We start from the raw sequence: 21,975 nt of genomic DNA on the forward strand, positions 1-21,975 counted from the left end.
AGAATGTATTTCAGACTGCTCTGCGCTCTCAGTTGAATGAAGTATCAGAGATGACGCTTGAGGTTGGGGTTTTTTCCCCATTTTTGCTCTCCAACAGACACATCAAGTAATGTACTGTTTCTACTCCTTTCTTAAAGACACCTGGATTAAGTACTAACACAACGTTAAACAAGTCTGCACCACCCACCACCTACCTGAACCATATCACTGAGCAAGTCCACATTCTTGAATACTGTCAGCCAAAACTCAGGAATTCCTTTAGGGTCTTCTTTTTCTTCATCTTTTTTTTCCTCTTCAAGCTTGGCTTTCTCTTTCATTTCCTCCTTGATAGAATAAAAATGTTAGTTTTTCTTAATTTTAAGAGTGTCCACAAGGTTCATTAACAGTTTTATGTTGATAACAGTACAGATTTAATACTTAAAGCATGCACATGAAATTTATCATTAAGAATTATCATTATTAGAAGTTATCATTATGCATCCAATTTTTCTTTTTAAACTTTAGTTACTGTATTGAATGTTGTTTCCTAGATGAGATACTGATGAGAACCAATTAAGATACTCACTGAAATTTCTTCTTCAACATCTGCTTTCCATTCACATTCTTCCTCTGTAGGTTCATAAATTGCATTGATGATTTCACTTCGCTGGAAGAATACACCAAGAATATTTTCGTATTTCCTAGTCATTGCAACCAGCAATGCCCTGACCAACAAATTCCTAATCCTAACGTTACACCATTAGTAAATATGTTAACTATTTATCAAAACTTTTTCTTCTGACCCTAGAAGATGACTCAGTACTTATGAGCTTTTCAACACACTAAAGTAAGCACCAAAGTTCCAGAAAAGTTACTGTACTATCTGACATCTTCAATTAAGAAGATGAGGACTGGTAGATTGAAGTGATTTTGGTAACCACGGAACAGTCTGAACCTTCCTCCCCTTTAATCTTAGCTGATATTCACATGGGCAGTAAAACAGTATCAATTTAATTGAATGGGCACATACGAGACCAAAGTAATTCAGAACACGCAAAAGCTTTCAGTTTATATTCCCTTGTGTTTTAGCTAAAGCTTTAAGTACAAGTCAGATTAGCATTAAAATACCTTGTCAAATAAGGGCTGATAGAGAGCAGCATACTTTCTTTCCAGCTCATGAACTTCCTCATAGAACTTCGCTTCTATCTGTGCACACTGAACTTGAAGGTTCTTGAGAGCATTCACACGTCTTTTAACAACTTTAGGCAAGCTGAAAAATTCAGTGACAGAACTGTTACTAACACTGCATTCTAAGTACATACTGACCCCTCCTTAACCAGTCCCCTTGCAAGTTAACCAACTTGCATCAAAACAGATTTTACACTATTTTGAGCTTTAGAAAGCTGTACAGATCAGAACTATGACCCATGTGGATTGAAACTGTTAGCACAGCCTCTTAAACTGAGGCTTAAACTCAGTAGGAACCAGAGTATTCCAAACACCTACGTACATCATGAGCAATAAAACTTCATACTAAAACCAGGTTTGAGCGTAATTAAAAAAGGTCTTATCAGTAATTGACTTAGTTTTATGAAAAAGCTCAAGACAATTGAGTTATTCTTCACCACGGAAGTTAATCTTCAAAATTCACATTTTTGTTTCACTCAGGAAAGCAGCTGGTACTACTGTCTTGTAACATGTTAGCTGTCACTCCCAAAGTGTGCCAGAACTGTTTTGCTAAATAAGCCACTGTATTACACATGTGTGAAAGGAAAACAATTAATGCAATCTTCATTTTAAATACTTGTCAGCTACAACTCTAATACTAGTTTCAGTTCAGTAAAATAGGCTAACATAGACTTTAGGACAAAGTTACCTACATCAAGGCTACTGGTGAGACTCATGGGGCAGATTGCTGACAGCCTCCACTGCCTGTGAGGTAGGCCAAACCCCAGCATATGGCTCCAGAAGATTACTATGTTAACTTCCCATATTTATTTTATTGAAGCAGTTGTGCCACATTATTTAGAACACAGTAGTAAACAACTGCTTTTAATTGTTAGGACCAGCTTCAGGTTAGAGGAAGTAACCAAGAACATATTAGCTTAGTTAAACATGAAGGTTCATATTAATTACTAAAGCTATCTTACCTCTATTAGGTAGGACAAGCACACGTTCCAACATCCTTGTTTGCTTTATAATGCGGAACCCTTCTCCCTGACAGCTTTATACTCAACATGAATATACTATTTCTGGTTACTCAGATAATATGCATATCACCATCAAATCGAGATTTCCCTTAACCTTCCAATTTGGGCAAAAGTACATCTGCTACACAAACTACCGAAAGCACTGAAGTTAGTCATGTATGCTCATAAAGGGTTGATAATACTCTTGTTACTCTGACATTTTTCCAGAAGTCAGACAAGTTAATCATTTGCTGTAATTTTATCTTCAAGTATAATATCAGAACTAACAGCAACTTAAGTAGCAAGTCCAGTTAGTTCAAGAAGAGAAGTGTTAAGGAAGAAAATATGATCACACAGATAAGTCATATAACAATCGCCCACTTAACGCCACACGCATATATCTAGACTAAGAGGTCCTAGCAATTGCATATAAAGCACTATGAAATTTCTAAGAGGTAGTGACGTACATGCAGCATGTCCAACTCCAATATATCAGAGTAAAGATTTCAACCCCTTTATTAGGGAATCTACGGTCTTTTGCACATGTCAAAGCTACATTTCATTACAGTCCATGGCAACTAGTTCAAATTTCACAATCAGTACCTCCCCTACCTTTATAAACTCTGTACTTTTAAAAAAAGGTTATTTCATGAAAGACACAGCTCTTAAAGTAAATCCAAAATGAAGAAGTAGACCAAGAAATCTGAACTGGACTGCACATGTACAGTAATGGCAAGTAAAACCTGTTGTTTTGAATACAAGCCACTAGCAAATATTATGATCACACAAGAATACAACCTCCTGCAAGCAGCTGAGGGCAATTCTACTCTATGAAAGTATGTTTCATTAAAATTATTGTGGCGAAGCACAGGTGAAGAGGTAAGTTATTGGATAGCTGCTAAGCAATTCGCAGATTCGAAGCCTGAGCAGACAGATGTTTTCCTGGAACCTGTTTAGTTTCCTACCAGCTTATGCATCTAGTTCCTTAACAGCCCACATAACAGGCTTTTAGGATCCCAGACTCCTGATGACTTGTGCCATCTCAGTGTCTAGACTCTGTAGATAAATAAGCTCAAAATGATACTTGGGAAGACATCTAAGAGGCACCTGTAAAGCATGGTTAAGTCAGCATGCATATGTTGAGAAACTGCAGACTCAAGTTACACACACTTCTCAGTTATTTTCATATTACAAGTTAGGTAAGCATTTGGTACATTGGCAAAGTTGCAATGCTTCTGTGACAGAGAATGCACTACTGTACTTGGAATTGATGAAGAAATGGTACAGTATCTTAGAGAGCAGATGACTAGCAGGATATCATGTAAATCAACTTTGGTCACTTAAATGAAGAACCTGAAAGATTAGTAGGGGTTAATTAACATCTGTTGAAAAACAGAAGAAAAATATTGGGTATAGAAAGCCTGTAGTGTACAGCTATCTAGAAGAAAAAGAACCTGGGTACCCTTTGACTTCATGCTCTTTCTTGTGCCAGTATTTATTAGGAGACAGCATTAGTTAAATGGGCTTTTTTCCCATGCTATTGTCTAACAGGAAAGTGGTATGAGTAGGAGTAGCAGCAGCAATGCCTGTTACTCAGTAGCTGCTGCAGTCCAAGTCAATAGCAATGTAGGACCCTATTGCAGCAAGACAGTTGTATGCTTTACAAGTCCTGTGGATGTGGTGCAGTGTTCATATACAAGCAGAAGTTACATAAGAGGGACAGAAAATTCTGTTAATACAGTTCAAGTAAAGAAAATTTTAGTACAAGATTGTTTCAAGTTTTGATGCAGAAGGAGACCACACCAAGTAATGATACAACATTCTCAACTAGTTCCTGGTTACACTCTAACCAAAAAATGACTATTAGAGACACTAGGTCTTCAAGTATTTGTTCATACCTAAGATAACTGATGTTTCATGATTAAGGCAAAGCTACAAAAGACATTCCAAGTAGCAGGTAAGCATCTTTCTAAAGTGTGCCATACTGCAACTGCAGGGGACAGGGTTAGCCACTGTAAATATTTTAGCATTCTTGTCATAAAAGCCCAAATGAAAACTCTTCAATTCTGAGATGCACTACAGACAGACTATACTAGTTTTCCTGCTATCTGGGCAGCCATAAACCACTGTGCTATTAATGTTACAGACAATACTATTCAGAAAACAAAAGAACCATTTATACCACTCTGCTCATACTGAACACATGCTGTACCTTTCTATATATCCTGTAGATGTTCCTACCAGACCATCAAGTCTTTCCTGAAGGGCTGCAAGAATCTGAGGATTTTGCATCATCTGCACAGTCAACTGCCGAGCTAAATTAAAAAAGAAAGTTACGTAAGTGGAAAGTGCCTCTTTTAGACTAATTTTGAAAGAAATGTTACTTAAATACTACAAAAGAGCAGTAAGTTTACTACATATACACTTGTAAAAAGAAACATTGGCAAATAAGTATTTCAAACACCTCTCCATTGTGGAAGCATGGACCAAATCCATCCTGTTCTGAATATGGAAACAGCACCTGCATTAAAATGGCCACTATTCAGCAAGCTGAGCTTTTTTGTTAAAAGGAGAGGTTTTATATGATGCCCCTAAAAGCATCAGTTTTGCCTTGACTGCTTTTGAGTTCATTAAGGAAAGGCAAGGTAGAAGAATTTGTGCTTTTACTTTAAGAAGGGAATCAGAACTGGACCCAAACCATTCTATGAATGGGGATTTTAATTCCATTTTAGGTAAACAGAAAGAAACAGTTTCAGACTTGGATTTAAAACTGCTTTATAAATCTATGTTTACCTTATTTTTCCTGCAAAAGAATAAATTATTAATTAGGATAGTGTGACACGCTATTGAATACAGAATATCAGTACTAGGTCCTTGACGTGTATCATCTACAGCATCTTTAGAAAGCACTCTGTCCAAATGGGAAACCAGTTTCGAAATACAAGGTAGAAGAAAATTTAAAAAACAAATTCCTAGCCTAAGTGTTCTCATTATCCATATTAACATCAACCCTTTTGCTTTGCTCCAAATCTGTGCCTCAACCTACAGGAATTAATTTCAAAACTTCATATTTTTTAAATAAGAATTTATAATCAGTTTTTATCATGATGTTTTGCCTTCTTCCTCCATCCTCAATGTCTACAGACAGGCAAATTTTGCATTCCTTATAAGATACAAGGTTTATATAGCATTCTTCCAATACCTTCAAATTAGAGTGAAGTTTTTAATCCTTCCTGACACACAAAGCTCCTGGAAAGAGCACATGATTTTCCACTTCTATGTCCTTCACTACATTAACCACATGTGAATATTCTCTTCTACTTTTACATCCTAGCACTGAAATTACATGCTGAAAAGTTATGTTTCAAGCAACATCCAAAAAAGCAGTCTTGTTTCTCCATAATGATTGCAATCAGTTTACATTTTAGCAGTACAAGCTGTAATCACTTCTTAAAAGTGCTTCTTCACATTAGTCAACACAACTACTCATCTAGGTATCTAGTTTTCTCTGGTCTTATTATTCATTAGTCTTTCCTATACACTTGGAAACCTACCCAATTGTGCCATTTGAGTATGTTACCAGTTATACTTTAATACCAAATCAGTATACACATGGTATGCCAATGCCAACAGCCACATCCCCTCAAATTGAAATCTGACCACATATACTGTTTTGCAAGCTCTTGCATCCATGAACATTTTTTCTTCAAAGAGTTTTTTCTAAAAACACGAGTGCTTTACTTAGCGTCCACAGAAGAACCTTTGACATAATTAAAAATGGAATTATCTAGATTTTTAAAAAGTAAAGCAGTAAAACCTAAGGAAAAATTGTGCCTGAAAAAATACTAGAAAACTAGACAAGCAAGAATTACAGATGCAAAAGAACTGCTCAATACTGTGTCAAGTTTCCCTACTACTAAAACATGTTTCTGATTTATAAAATCTAATTTCCCTCCAAGATTCCTACAGTATGATTTCCCCTCAGATCCTCATCTACGATAGCTGGTATTAATCACTGAAAATACACATTATTCATCTCTAGGTTCTTTTGGGATATCTGAATACTTACCATTTAATTATTGTAAGCTGTTCTTCAGCTGACCAGTGTGTTCCCCAGAATTTTGCAATCCAGTTTTGAAAACACTTTTCAATAGATATAGCAAAGTCTCTAACATCATCTTGAGCAAAATTATCCTACTTTTCTCTAGTGTTATTATTCTGTGCAAGCAATCACATAATGTGGCACTATAAGCAGCAGTAAATAAAATTATTGCAGTGATTATTAGTTCTCTTTTGGCTACTTTCTCTTCAGATTCTGTCTGTGCCTCCAGTCTTTAACTACAAAGCATGAATAAGACACTTCAGCACACACAAAACAACTATTCTGGTACATTTTCAGGTTTTTTGTTGAGGGGAAAAAAAGGATTTATTGATTTTAAGAGTGGTTACACTAAGCATGATTTTTGTTCTGTTCACAATCAAACAACTCAGCAGCAAACTACTAAGCAACTGATCAAAACAGACACACACACATACATATGCACCTGATTTTTCTCTACCCAAAGCTCCACATTTTAAAAAAGGTTTTAACTGTTTTAGTTTTGAAAGAGTCTAGTCACATACCCACGATCCCTCCTTTTTCAATTATACATCCTTACAGGTGGCCAGCACTGCCTGAACTAGTAATAACCATGACCAAAATGAGTGACTGCAGCTAATAAAAATCACACAACTAAAAAAAGCCCTTCCTTTAGAATTTACACAGTTGTGCATCAGTAGTTAATGTTTTACCATTTCCTATTATTTTAAGCAGTAAAATCGTAGAATGGTTTGGGTTGGAAGGGACCTCAAAGATCATCTAGTTCCAACCCCTCTGCTGCGGGCAGGGACACCCTCCACTAGACCACGTTGCCCAAAGCCCCATCCAACCTGGCCTTGAACACTTCCAGGGAGGGGGCATCCACAACCTCTCTGGGCAACCTGTTCCAGTGCCTCACCACTCTAACAGTGAAGAATTTCTTCCTAACATCTAATCTAAACCGACCCTCCTTCAGCTTAAACCCATTACCCCCTGTCCTGTCACTACACTCCCTGACAAACAGTCCCTCACCATCTTTCCTGTAGGCCCCTTCAGGTACTGGTAAGCCGCAATCAGATCTCCCCGGAGCCTTCTCTTCTCCAGGCTGAACAATCCCAACTCTCTCAGCCTGTCCTCATAGGAGAGGGGTTCCAGCCCTCTGATCAGCTTTGTGGCCCTCCTCTCGACTTGCTCCAACAGCTCCATGTCTCTCCTGTACTGGGGCCCCCAGAGCTGGACGCAGTACCCCAGGTGGGGTCTCACAAGAGCGGAGTAGAGGGGCAGGATCACCTCCCTCAACCTGCTGGTCACACTTCTTTGGATGCAGCCCAGGACATGGTTGGCTTTCTGGGCTGCAAGTGCACACTGCTGGCTCATGTTGAGCTTCTCATCAACCAACACCTCCAAGTTGTCCTCCTCCTCAGGGCTGCTTTCAATCCATTCCTCACCCAGCCTATAGTCGTGCTTGGGATTGCACCAACCCACGTGCAGGACATGCAGCCACATGTTGGCCTTACTGAACTTCAATCCTTTTAACACATTAATTAGAAAGTACACATGCAGCTGCTTAGCAACTTTTCTTTTCAACGTTACCTTTGCTGTTGGCATCTTCACCAGTTTCTTCTTCTTCTACTTCTTCAACATCTTCCATATCCTGTTGATCAAGTTCAGACTGCTCTTTGCTATTAGGAATAGTCAATAACAGGATCAAGAAGTTAATTTTATAAAAAATGCTATAATGAGCTTAAAGAGTTCAAGTTAGAGATCACGTGGGTAGAAGCAAACTGCTGCATCAGTTTTGATCTATGAAGACAAATTTGGCTTTGTTTAGCTATTAAGACTGATTCAAGTTTCATATTCAACAATCTCAGAACAGCGTAAAGAACTACCCGCTTTCCAGAACTTAGAAGATTCCTTTTTACAAAAGAATTCCAGTTCATATCAACAAGTCAAGGCTTCCTTCTGCTCTACACATCCTCCTTGTTAAGATGCGCAGGCCCTGAGAACTGAGGGTAGGTTCACCTAAACTATACTTCAAATGCCACAAAATATGAGCATTCAAAGTACAGAAAAAAAACTACATACAGTGAAACAACAGTAATGGGCAGTACTATTGGGTTTTCCCCTCCAGAATTCCAACTAACATAGTAAGTTGACTGGTGCCTTTTCCACTTCTGATTTACTTACAATTAACATCCCAAACCCATTTGGCATGAGCAACTCAAGCTTCCCCCACCCCCCACATGCTAAAACCCTCCCATCTTATCACAGTGCCAAGACCACTACCTAGACCTTGTCCACCAAGTAAGTATCTGGAGATCACAGCCATGTGAGGTACAGCATAGGACACAGTCAGAGCCTCAGTAACCTACAGTTTTTACTTACTTGTCTATGTCTGCCATTCTCTTAGATTTCAAACCCTAGAGGAAAAAAAACCAAGAATGTAAGAACAGCAGCATTAGACTTCACTTACAAGGTCTACAGGCAAGTGCCATAATACTAAAGAGAAGAACGAAACACAAACCATGTCAGCTTTAAGAAATGGGATAAATACCTATTATAGTCTGAAGAGTGGCATATCTCCCATGCACTTTTTGAGCTCTCACTCTAAAGCATACAGAAATACTGAAAGACTTTGTTCTGGTTTAGAACCAATAGATCTAATTACATAAATTTAAGTACCAGCAAAATGCCATGTTGCATTTTCTATCATAGGACCGTACTAATACCAGAGATTGAAAACTAGACCGAAGTATAAAATCAAAATATAACCTGGGAAAAACCAAAGCAAAAAGGGTGCTAGAACCTTTTTGGTAACACTTTACTCATTTCCAGCATGTAACTGCAGACAGAGGATACTTAGAGCTAAATCAGTTTCTTTTAATACTAAAGATGCCTTTTTGTGGATTTACTTTCAATCCTAACTTTACAAAACCAATCCAATTAGTACCTCAGAATACCCAGAGAATTGCAACATTTTTAAAAAAACCCACAACATTTGATGCCAGGTGCCAAGCTATGTAACATGACTAACTTCCATGTCCTGAATGATCAGAATTTTCTTAAGTATCTCAGTATCATCATAAAGACATTACAGACACAGTAATTAGGAACATTATATGTTGAGACTATTGCAAATCTTGCATACCATGAAGCACCCATGTTCTCAAGTTTATTACAAGATTAATAACAATTTCTACCAGCAAAACAGTACTTAGTCTAGTCTCCAAAAAGATGTTTCGGGTAGCTTCAAGTCAGAGACAATACTACACACAAGAAAACACTGTCTCATTACCACTGTCTTAGGTCCAATGGTTCGGGAGACACCAAGAATAATCCACTGGCTCAGAAAGCTTGGAAACCACTACTTTAGAGTCCCCATTTTAGCTGCTGTCCAGTAAGCTAAACAAATACAAGTTTCTTTCAGAAAGTTCAACTCTAAAATCGTCATTGGAATGCATTATAAAGTGTTGGAGGTGTGTGTTCCAGTAAAAAAATGAAAACTGCACTTGATCTGTCCAGAGTGTGCAACCCCAGTAAGATCAGGACATTAATAGTCAGTATGAAAAGACATGTTAAATTCTGAATCTTAGATTCTAACAGCTACATATAATCAAAATACATGTTTCTGGTGTCATAACTACTTTCCAACAATTACATGGGAAGGAAGTATCTAAATGAAGACATTAGGACCACAACTTTTAAATGCCAAGAAAGTATTTAGGAGACTGCACGTAATCAAAAAGTTTAAATTCCCTAGTATGCCGAAAAACAAAGAACCAACTACTTGTCAATCTATTTCAGAAAAATACAGTATTTGCTATCAAATAGAATGGCAGCACTGCTCTGAACCAAAGGCCATCTAACAGTTTAGTAAGAAATTGAGGAGTTCCAGTAACATTTTTGACTCGTTTTGAAGTTTCTTGAAATTCAGATCACATTTGCCTGTCTTGTGACTTCAGGTTTCCACATGGATGCAAGCTGCCTATATAACAATTCCAAAGAGTCTCCTTTGGACACCATTCTCAAAAGATAACACAGACTGAAGACCTATAGCAACCGATATCATACTACAATTACAACTCACATTTAGATGTCCCCATATTTCTTGAGTGACATAACAATTAGCATTATTTCTGATTTGCAAAAGATTTTTTATCCATGCAAAATATACAACTTTTCCTTACACATTTTGTCTTAACTTGTTCTTTTGCATGGTGATACTACCTTGAAAGGCCTTGCATGAAGAACAGTTCACCTGCCTTTCATGCATTTCTATGCAAATGTGACAGACACAGTGATTGCATTCACAAACTGTTATTGCTCCTTGTAGAGGAGACCAACATTTCCTCTCTCCATTCTCCTCATCAAATACAGCTTCACTTTCCATAAAACTAGAGGCAGTTTTTTCAACAAAGGTGTTAGTTACTAGTGACAACACAAGCCCTGTGGTCTCACCAAGCCAGTGGGCTAAATGAAACAGCAGCTGAAACACCTTAAATATAGATTTGCTGAAAGAGACAAGACCAACTACTACAGTTCATTTAAACTTTTTCTAAATGAGGACATGAAATTGGCTATGACCAAGTCCTGCCTAAAAGCTTTCAGAAGTATCCACCCCATCTCCACAATGGCCATTAGCAGATGCCTAGAAAAAAAAAAAGCAATGACATGGCAAGCATTCCCCCAGAAACTCTTCAAGCTTTCAATCACATTCAGAAAAAACACACTAGCTCAGGAAGTGCAGGTATTGAACAACCTCATAATAATTTTTTATTTCATAAACTAACCCTCATCTTCCCTGAAACCATGCAGGCAAGCTGATGTTATCACTCAAGTATCAAAGCACTAAAATCCTGTTTCTGAGTTGCAACATTCAGGTCAGAGATCATAACTAATTCAGATTTTTCTATACTGGGCAACAGTGCAGCAGAGGAAGTTTCAGCAGCAGTCTCTCTGTTCTTGAATTCCTCAGTGGGCCCTTGTTCTCATCATTCTGAACAACTACCTGTCATCAGCAACCTTCATCCTTTCACTGTTCACCCCTCTTTCCAAGATCTCTCTGATCATGCTGAAGGCGTTCATCTCATTGAAGAACCCTGGGGAAGTCCAGCATTTACTTCTCTCTCCTCATCGCAAGGGGCAGTTACCCTCTGCTTCCTGTTGTTTAAACAATCCATGCAAGCACTGTATGTTTTCCAACTATGGAATAAACCCAGTTTAGTCAAAGGCTTTAGATAACATTCTTCAAAGATTTTTTGGAAATTAAAATAGACTGTATCAAGCAGTTGTCAATTTCAGAGCCTCCCTCCAGTGTGTTCCTATCTGCCTCATCCCATTTTTCCTATTCTACTTGCATCAGTCTTTTTCATGTCTCATCCTTTAATCTTCCTTCTACTTTTTACACAATTCAATATCAGAACATTTGCAGTTGGAAGAGTTCTTCTGCAAACTGAGAAGATACTACTGTTTGTCATGACACTGTCATCTGCCAGCTCTAGACAACAGTTCTTGTGCGAGGAGGCTACAAGGCACTATGCCAACAGAACTGCACTGGCAGACATTTAGACTAATCTGTGCAACCCACGAGGAGCATGGATATATAGTTGCATCACATTTAGTTTATTGTCATTTACCTAAACAACCATACGCTTCTCTGCAAACACAGTTCTACTGATAAAAAAGCTGTAGAGGCAGAAAAGCACTGAAAAAATGCATTCCTTAAGAGCAAACAGCCTCCACTATTTTTGCGCAATGCCTAATACAAGGTCCCAGTCCAGTATCCAGAGCTTCAGATACAGTATGTACCACAATCGGTAATACCAAAATACATCACTGCAGTATTTATTTTGCAGTACCTCCCCAAAACTAAATCTTGGTATATAGCACTCATGTCACTCAGCTTTCCACAAGACAGACACAGCCGTCCTTCCCAGTTTCACAGGTGCATTTAGGATTGTGCACAGCAGCTGCACCTTGGCACATGAGCGGCAAGAAGCATTCACTGGTATCACTCCTTGAAGACGTCCCTGGGAGACACCAGTCCACCAGTTGTCAGTACAGGATTATAACAAACCTGGCTACAGCTGCTGTGTTACTTGAAGCCTCAGTGTCTAGGTGATTGCTTTGGGCTGAGATACTACTTAGACTCTAAGCCTCCTGACTGCAAGAAAAGGCTTATGAGTGCCAATAAAGGGTAGCCTCCTTCCCTGTTCAAAAGCCAGCAGGCAAATAACCTCCTTATTTGTAAAAATATTTTCTTTCCCTCTTAAAGAGCTACAACCAGTAGCACTGCATTATGGTGAAATACAAAGGTGCCCAGAGGCTTCACTTAAAATGTTTTGCTACTCACTGTAAAAATACACAGAGGAAAAGAAACAGTTATCTTATCTTTGCAGGGCTTTAAAGACAACACATAGGAAGTTTATGCGACAAAAAGGAAGCAAAAGCACAGAAAAGCAAGCCACAGTGCAAGTTTTCTAAAGGCTTAAGTTTAAAACCTCTTTCATACAGGTTGCTTAAACTCAATCACAAGCCTGCCTGCCATCACAAGGAAAACGTTCTTTTTAAAAATGGAAAGGTTAGGAGACTTAATCCAGCACAAGCTTAGCTAGTTTTGAGTGCATCCTGCAGAAAAACCAAAAATTAGCAGAACTCCCTTAAAAACTTAAACCTTACCAAAACAGTATGGAAATTTGCTATTTTCATGATGTTTAAAGGACACTTCACCTCTTTAGTCTGCCATGGTTTAAGAAAAGTAGTTCGATACATGCCGAAACTAATAATGATACTGCCATGTGTTCACCCTCAAGTTACCCAGTATATAAGTTTTCAGGGGTTATTGTTTCTTTACTAAGAAATTTTGCCCAACTGAAGACAGAAACACAAACTGTAAATGTTCAGCCCTTCCTACTCTTTCCTCTTTACCAGTCTGCCTTTATCCACACAGAAACCAGTCTGAGTTTGCAGAGCAGCACCAGCCATGTTACAGCTGGGACACAAACACTCTGGTGAGAGGCCTTCTTTTTGAAGGTCAGCTTTAAGCATCCCAAGTAAGCATGCCAGTATGAGATTACCCTGACATCCGCTCAGCTTCAGAAGACAGGTCACGGCGAGGTGAATTAGAAGCCAGCTGAGGCAGCAAGGTATTCCTGACACAGTTCCTCCAGCAAAACAGCAGCTTTTTTGCACAAGCCCTACGGCTGGCAGGCCACCAACAGATCTCAGCTGTTCAGCATCTCTGTGGATACCACACCACAGTACCCATTCCCTCCCTTTCACAAAACATCATTTCCCTTTCTCTAGAGGGGAGAAGCTCACACAATTAGCTTGCAACAAGCAAGTAGAAGAAATAAGGTACATAAATGGGCTTTTTGAGGATACTGGACCCAAACTACAGGCAAGCCTTGTTTACTCACATCTTTAAGAGAAATCTACCCCTTTGCCCAAACTAATTTCCTCAGCAGTCAATAATTCAGAGCACTGCAAATAAGTCAGCCTGTCCATAGAATAGCATATCAGGCTCCTCCTGTCTCTTTCAAGCCTTGGCCCACTGAAAGCACTACATTAACAGAAAATACCTAAAACAAATGAGCCCTATGTGGGATTAAGGAGATGCAACATAAGGTAATGAACTAAGTCAGATGTCAATGAAGAAGAGAGGTCCAGCTGGAGGATAGCTAGTTGTACAAAAAAGTATCAGGATTAAGTCCTATAAGCTATTTGCAATGTGTGCAGAAACCAAAGGTGCCAGACGAATGACATCATACCAGCCAAGTTCAACTCTCACTACAGACTGGGAAACTCAAGAGCAATATATTCACTGAAAGTTACTGCCAAATGATGTTCTTGCCTAGCATTCCAAGAGGGCAACTTGTAACATTTTTCTTTACATAATCAGCAGTAAAAAAGAAAACAAAAATTAAAATAGTAGCACAGAGATCCATCAAAAGATGGATTTTTCCTGTAGATGTTAAAAATAATTGTTTGGGGTAGTTTGCTCAATACCAGTGAGAGGTTTGTAACTTTAAAGAGCTCAGATGCTCTGCTTAGTGCAGTTTCATTCACACCAATGGCAGAACTGGGTGAACTGTTTAACAAGCACGCAGTACATGGCATAGAGTTACACACTTCAAAACTTATGGTACTAAAATCTAAAAACTGTATCAATCACTTCACAACTGTTAGCAGAAGCTATGGTACCAACCATCAGCTAGGAAGACTGTTACATAAGAAAGGATCACCCAGTTCAGTAGTAACTAGGAGAGCATTTAGCTCCTCTTCAAAAAGAGGTAATTTAATAGAGTATCAGATTAAAAAATGCAATCTCAAAAGGGAATCAAGCAGAAGACTAAGTGTCTCCTTTTTACTTGTGTGGTTGAATTCATGAAACATCTATTATTATTACCATGGAAACTGGGGGGGGATGAAACAAGGGGATATTGCGCCTATCATTAACATGGCAGATACGCAACATGTTACAAAGATTGTATTATTCATGTTACGGAAAAATATGCCTTCCTAGCAAACCTGAAGGTCAAAAAAAAAAATCAATGTCAATTAAGTGAGCAGGGTAGTCTTATGCTAGAACATCAAGATACTACATCTATTTGATGAAAGACATTATCAGTCACTGAACTCTCCAGAGACAATTTCCTTTTATTAGTGCCTCAAAATTCTTCTGTCAACAAAAGATTTCTGACTGCTAATGCAGGAGGGCAAAAAATGACAAAATCAATTTAAATTTTCAGACCTAGAGTAGATAATTAAGATTGTCTGCCCAAATACAAGCACAGAAAACAAAAGTATGAGATAATAAACAACACAGTACTAACAAAAAGGCTATCAAGGTCTGATAAAGAGACTAAGTGGCCAATGGAAGCAAGGAAACCAGGTTCCTCAATACAGTAACAAGAAGGTGCCACTGGACCCTTGCAGTAACTCAAACCCCTCTGTTTTGTTGCAATTTATTGTGCAACCACCAGCTCATCCACTACATCCAAAAGACATGCACAGTCAACAGCAGAAGTGCTAACTGGCACGGCGCTATATGGGAAACTTTGGCAGAAGCTTGAGTAAGGTCCTCCGGACCAAGCAGAGAAGGGTAAGAAATTCACATGAGTAGTGATGTTTCACAAAACACACTCAGAACTTTTAGCTACGTGCAAGTGCTAAATTAAGCAAGATGGGAAGCACTTAGATCACCACAAGGGAGATATGCCCCCTTCATAAAAGGAACACCAAGTTTCTCTGCTGAACAATCTCCCAGTCAACTAAAGCCAATATAATTGGTAAATGCTGCTGGAAAAGCTTATCATGGGTCTTCCTTAGGTATGCACATCCCTTTCCTTTCATCAACATGTGAACAGCTGTAATGTTAATAAAAGTGCTAGGTATTTCTTTGCAAAGGGCTAGACCTGCGGTTGCATGAGTTAACAGCAGGGTCAAGAGACAGAGGCCACCACAGGCAAGAGAACCTTTCATAACTCATGAATGGGGTTAGGCAAGTTTGAAGTTACTGTGAAACTATGCTACAGCATCTTACCTTGTGATAACATGACAAAATTCAGGATCTGGCTATAGAGAATACAAACCCTTAATCATGGTAGTGCTGAACCAATACAACATTTTTGTGTTGAAACTGTCCTCTCCCCTTCAAGTGGTATTTTTTGCTTTTCCTAATAATTCCTGAGGTAAAGGCACCAACTTCAGCCATTTGCCAATGCAACTATTTCAGTAGTGCTTGCAGGCCTCTGCACAACATGTTATGACATGAAAATGCAGATTTTCCACATTTAAAGTGCTCTCCAACTTACATCAGAATACCAGTTATATGATAGGAAAAACTCAAATTCTCCAAAACAAAACACAGTGATCATATACATAACTCAGTTACTAGTTACCACAGGGCTTGTTTTCATTCATGTGGAAACATTTTTTATAGCTTTCCCCTTAACTAATTTTTAAATCAGGAAATGAAGATTCAGTCAACAAATACTGAACTCCTGTATTTTAGTAGCATTTGTATTGAATTTTAGGTACTGCCTGTTTACTCTTGCAGCAACAAAGAGTCTCCATAAGGAGACGGAAATGGACTACAGAATTACATTTTAAAATCAGGACTGAATTATATCTGCATGTTTGTGTCTGCTACTTATCTGAGCTCCCTGATCATGTTCTAAAAATAGGGTAATTAACACACAATGCAGCCTTTGTCCTGGATGCCACAATGCTGTAGCAGAAAACCTACCAATTTCTATTTAGAACAATCTTTCATTATTAGAAAAGTAATACAGAAATTTAAATTCAAATCTGAAAAACCTTAACAAGGATTTTTTTTTCCTTTTAAACAAACTAATCAGCATAGCTTGTTGCAGTTTCTCCTTTCCATCGCTGGTAATGGGAAAACAACAGCCATCCTCAAAGGCTGAAATCAAAATCTTCATATATAGGAAGATATTTAAAACTTCCTTAGAGAATATTTCTCTATACAATTCATGTTGGTACAAGTATTCGGTTTGTTAAGAAGTGTCACAGTAATACAAAAATAGTGTTTTAACAAAGTACTTCAGGTAACAGGCTGCATTTTAACAGTTTAAATATCAACTTGCACATGCCACAACATCAACCAAAGGAAAGAGTGTCAGTTGACTACTGAGATTGCCACATAATCGAACACAACCATATTGGCAGTTGCACTATCTGCAAGACTCACACACTGCAGCATTAAAGTCTTTTATCCATTTTGACTCTAAAAAACCATCTAAACAACCTTATCTGAAAAGAAAGCTAAAATAAAAACACTGAAAAGAATGCACAGGTTTCAAAAGGGTGAGTTTTTTTCTAAAAAATCTGATGAATACAATATTTTAAATTCGTTTACTCCCCAAGAAGCCACTGAAATTCCTAAAATATATTTAGCAACTTTTTTTTTTTAGCTTCAGTTCAATATTTTTTCCATGGAAACAAAGTCCTTATTGAAGTGCAAACCTTAAAAGATCCAGTTTTCAACTAACAAGCTAGCATTCACCGAAAAAGACCACAATAACAATTTAACTGATACAATTTGAAGGCTGTTAGGGGTGAGACATTACAATTGGTAATAAGACCAAACCCATGGTTTTAGTAAATCATTCTCAAATGAATACAGGTACAGAGTTTAAAAAACATTTGTAAACATATATTACACCTGTAGAGAAGAACTTGAGCCTTATTTCCAAAGTGCTCTTCACAGAGAGCCCGAGATGCCCCAGATGGAGTCTCACAAGAGCAGAGCAGAGGGGCAGGATCACCTCCCTCAACCTGCTGGTCACACTTCCTTGGATGCAGCCCAGGACACGGTTGGCTTTCTGGGCTGCAAGTGCACACTGCCGGCTCATGTTGAGCTTCCCATCAATCAACACCCCCAAGTCCTTCTCCTCGGGGCTGCTTTCAATCCATTCCTCACCCAGCCTATAGTCGTGCTTGGGATTGCGCCGACCCACGTGCAGGACCTTGCACTTGGCCTTGCTGAACTTCATGAGGTTCACATGGGCCCACCTCTCCAGCCTGTCAAGGTCCCTCTGGATGGCATCCCTTCCCTCCAGTGTGTCAACTATACCACACAGTTTGGTGTCGTCAGCAAACTTGCTGAGGGTGCACTCGATCCCATTGTCCATGTCACAGACAAAGATGTTGAACAGTGCCAGTCGCAATAGCAACTCCTGAGGAACACCATTCTTCACTAGTGTCCACTTGGACATCAAGCCATTGACCACAACTCTGAGTGCGACCATCCAGCCAATTCCTTTTCTGTTGAGTGGTCCATCCATCAAATCCATGTCTCTCCAATTTGGAGACAAGGATGTTGTGCGGGACAGTGTCAAATGCTACGTACAAGTCCAGGTAGATGACATCAGTTGCTCTTCCCTTATCCTCCAGTGCTGTAACCCCATCACAGAAGACCACCAAATTCGTCAGGCATGATTTGCCCTTAGTGAAGCCATGTTGGTGGTCATCAATCACCTCCTTATTTTCCTATGTGCCTGAGCATAGTTTCCAGAAGGATCTGCTCCATGATTTTGCTGGGTTCTCACAGAGGTGAGATTGACCAGCCTGTAGTTCCCCAGAACCCCTATTTTTAAAAAAGGTAAAAAAGGAAGATATGTTTCCTCTTTTCCAGTCAGTGGAAACTTCATTGGACTGCCACGACTTCTCAAATATAAAGAATAATGGCTTAGCAACTTTATCTGCCAGTTCCATCAGGACCTGTGGATGCATCTCATCAGGTGCCATGGACTTGTGCACCTTCAGGTTCCTTAGATATTCTCAAACCTCATCTTCTCCTACAGTGGGTGGTTCTTCATTCTGCCTTCTGTCCTGGGCAGCATGGCTAGAGCACTTGCCAGTGAAGAGCAAGGCAAAAAAGTTGAGTACCTCAGCCTTCTCCATATGCCAGGTAACCAGGTCTCCCCTCTCAAGAGACTATGTCATGAAGATCTCACCAGTTCAAAAATAGCAAGCACATTTCTGATGATGCTACCTTGTATACACAACAGAATAAAGCTCTTATAGCAGCTCATAGTTAACCATCCAAAGTCAAGATGAGTAACTTCCAAAACTGGACTATCACAGAATTAAGAACTGCTTAAAAGGTGATCCAAGCGAGGAAAAATAAATAGTACTAAAGTAACATATATTACAAGGAGCAATTCAAACTAATTTAGAATTCAAAAAGTCAAAAAATTGCTGTGCAAAGGCACAGGTATAATTGCATATAGCCCATTGAAGACTTCTACTCAACACGCAGAAATAGTCAAGATCTGAAATGAATGCATGACAACTAAAACACACAATGCAAAATAAGATCATTATACACTTCAGTGATGTATCCTTAACAAAAAAAATGTATTCACTGCTGAACATTGTAGAAGGGAGGAAAGAGATCAGTTCAGGGCCTAGCAACATGAATACCTGAGAAACAAAAGCAGTTTAAATCTGAGATTAATAGTATTTGAGAGGGGAACAATGAGAAGTGACATAAAAATAACTAAATTAAAAGGAAGTTCAAAAAGAACTTATTAAAAATTGTTTTGGATGTAAACAATTGTTTTATTTCATGTCCCTTCCTGTGTTCTCCCCAATTTAACTTTTCAAATGCTCTAGCTTTTAACCAGAGCCAGAACTAAAAGGAAACTTTCCCTCAACAGCCAGTCATCCCACAAAAAATGTGAATGAATTGCCCCTCCTCTGAAACACCACATATTAAACATCTAGAGAAAGCAGATGACTGATCATACTGTAGATAGTCAGAAAAGACAACAAGCATTTATGATTCTAACCTGGGGGTTTGGTCTCATCTACAGATTTCAGGTACCTGCTTAGTCCAATCTCTTAACCAGAATTTCCAACACTTGAAAATGAGAATAATTCCAGGATCTCTCAGGTTTTGGGTGAGAGTTGTTTTGTTGTTTGGTTGTGGTTTGGGGGGGTGGTGGTATTTAAAAAAAAAAAAGCCAAATCAGCAGCTGAACACCACACAGATACAGGTACATCCAGAAACTGAAGTTTTCATATATAGGAAGTTGCTTTCATGTTTCGAAACATAATGTTTCAAAAACAGTATTTATGACATTTTTACTTTTTTTTCATAAAAAGCTACTAAGGATAAACTGGTAGTATTTTGTTCAAAAGTCTGCAAAGATCAGGTGAGATGCAATTGCCTACTCATTACCACAAGTTAAGCTTTAAATTGAGGCATCATCATTATAAATTACTTCTGTGCAGATGTATGCTTAAGCACACATTCAGCCCCCAAATACATTCTGTATTTTCCAATACTAAAATCTAAACAGTTTTCCATCTAGGAAAGATCTCCGACAGTAGTTAAAATGCAGATTATGTTTTGGTAATATGTAAATTCATTAAAAAGATTAATCTTTAGGGAGAACACAAATTACTTCAAATCTTAAATTATTTATATTTTAAAACTAAATATGAAATATCAAAAGTAAATTAGCAAAGTCTCCTTTTCTTTTCTGAATGCAGCTGAAGTTTTAGTTCGCAACATATGTAGTCTTCCTGAAAGCTTAAGGTCAAAGTTACCACTAAATACATGAAGCCATATTTATAATTAAGATTCTTCCATTTGCATTATCTTTATTGAGTGTAGGAATTCCTCAAAAACCTCATGCATTGTTTCTAAATAGCTTAATTTTTTAGAAGGTCATGAAATGAATCCCCAAGCAACTTCTGTGCTGCCTTCCAGGCATGTCTGGTTTTCTAGACAAATACATTGTGACACCAGAAATACTCTCCAGATTAACAAAGTTAGGTGATGAGGAACTGCACTAAACTCTGAGCTGAATGAGGATCAGCTAGATTGAATTAACTGTAATTATAATCACTTTTGAGCTCAAAGTAATTTACAAATGAAAACTGACCTATAAGCATTAATCACAAACATTTCTCAGATTAAACACCACTTGTACAATACTGTTCTGCTCTGTTATTTACTAGCTGGTTTCCTAAGGAGAAGTTAGATGGAATGCAGTTGCCCAGACCAGAAGCTAACTCTGAAGACTCCTCAGCTCTAGTAAAATACAACCAACATTAAGAAGTCTTAGAATCATAGAAAGGTTTTGGTTGGAAGGGACCTTAAAGATCATCTAGTTCCAACCCCCCTGCCATGGGCAGGGACACCCTTCACTAGACCACGTTGCCCAAAGCCCCATCCAACCTGGCCTTCCAGGGAGGGGGCATCCACAAGCTCTCTGGGCAACCTGTTCCAGTGCCTCACCACCCTCACAGTGAAGAATTTCTTCCTAACATCTAATCTAAATATGCTCTCTTTTAGTTTAAACTCATTACCCCTTGTTCTATCCCTACATGCCCTTGTAAATAGTCCCTTTCCAGATTTCTTGCAGGCCCCCATTAGGTACTGGAAGGCTGCTCAAAGGGCTCTCTGGACCCTTCTCTTCTCCAGGCTGAACAACCCTAACTCCCTCAGCCTGTCTTCACAGCAGATGTGCTCCAGTCCCCTGACCATCTTCATGGCCTCCTCTGAACTCACTCCAGCAGCTCCGTGACCTTCTTATGCTGGGGGCCCCAGAGCTGGATGCAGTACTCCAGGTGGGGTCTCATGAGAGCAGAATAGAAGGGCAGAATCACCTTCCTTGACCTGCTGGTCACACTACTTTTGATGCAGCCCAGGACACGGTTGGCTTTCTGGGCTGCAAGCGCACATTGCTCGGTCATGTTGAGCTTCTCATCAGCCAACACCCCCAAGTCCTTCTCCTCAGGGCTGCTCTCAATTCATTCTTTGTCCAGCCCATAGTCGTTCTTGGGATTGCACCAATCCAGGTACAGGACCTTGCACTTGGCCTTGCTGAACTTCATGTTTCTGTCTGCAAAGTATCATCTTCTGTACATATGTCTACAAGTACCACACAAATAGCAAAGCACTATCAGTCCATGGAAAGACCCAGAGCTGAAGTTCCACTAAATATATATACAAATGCAGAAAAAACCCCAGGCATTTAAAGAATATCTGCATCTCCATTTTCTGCAAACTGTCCAGTTCCTGAATTTTCCCAAGGAAATAAGAATTGAACCTTTAGTTCTGAGATACAGCATGTTTGTAGCTGTGTCACAAGAACCTGAAGATTAATTGGGTTACAACCATATTAACAAAAAGGTGTAGATACCATAAACATGTTCATTACACCCATTGGTCTACTGGAACAAACTGTC

General features: G+C 38.9%; 1 protein-coding gene across 4 annotated transcripts in view; it reads right to left on the minus strand.

Moving 5' to 3' along the window:
• NAP1L1 (nucleosome assembly protein 1 like 1) overlaps positions 1-21,975 on the minus strand; it is a 35,336-nt gene that overhangs the window by 10,196 nt on the left and 3,165 nt on the right. For 2 of the 4 annotated variants that reach the window (XM_054816240.1, XM_054816231.1), the window contains exons 2-7: positions 8,632-8,666; positions 7,840-7,928; positions 4,381-4,483; positions 1,108-1,249; positions 566-646; positions 195-320 (exon numbers count right to left, since the gene is read on the minus strand). In XM_054816240.1, the coding sequence (XP_054672215.1) occupies positions 195-320; positions 566-646; positions 1,108-1,249; positions 4,381-4,483; positions 7,840-7,928; positions 8,632-8,648 (558 nt within the window). In that variant the 5' untranslated portion in view covers positions 8,649-8,666. Of the gene's footprint in view, positions 1-194; positions 324-565; positions 647-1,107; positions 1,250-4,380; positions 4,484-7,839; positions 7,929-8,631; positions 8,667-21,975 lie in introns of all 4 variants that reach the window. The other 2 variants (XM_054816215.1, XM_054816223.1) reach the window with 1 other exon arrangement.

The sequence above is a fragment of the Grus americana genome, chromosome 1 (assembly GCF_028858705.1).
Source record: "Grus americana isolate bGruAme1 chromosome 1, bGruAme1.mat, whole genome shotgun sequence".
Classification (NCBI taxonomy): Eukaryota; Metazoa; Chordata; class Aves; order Gruiformes; family Gruidae; genus Grus; species Grus americana.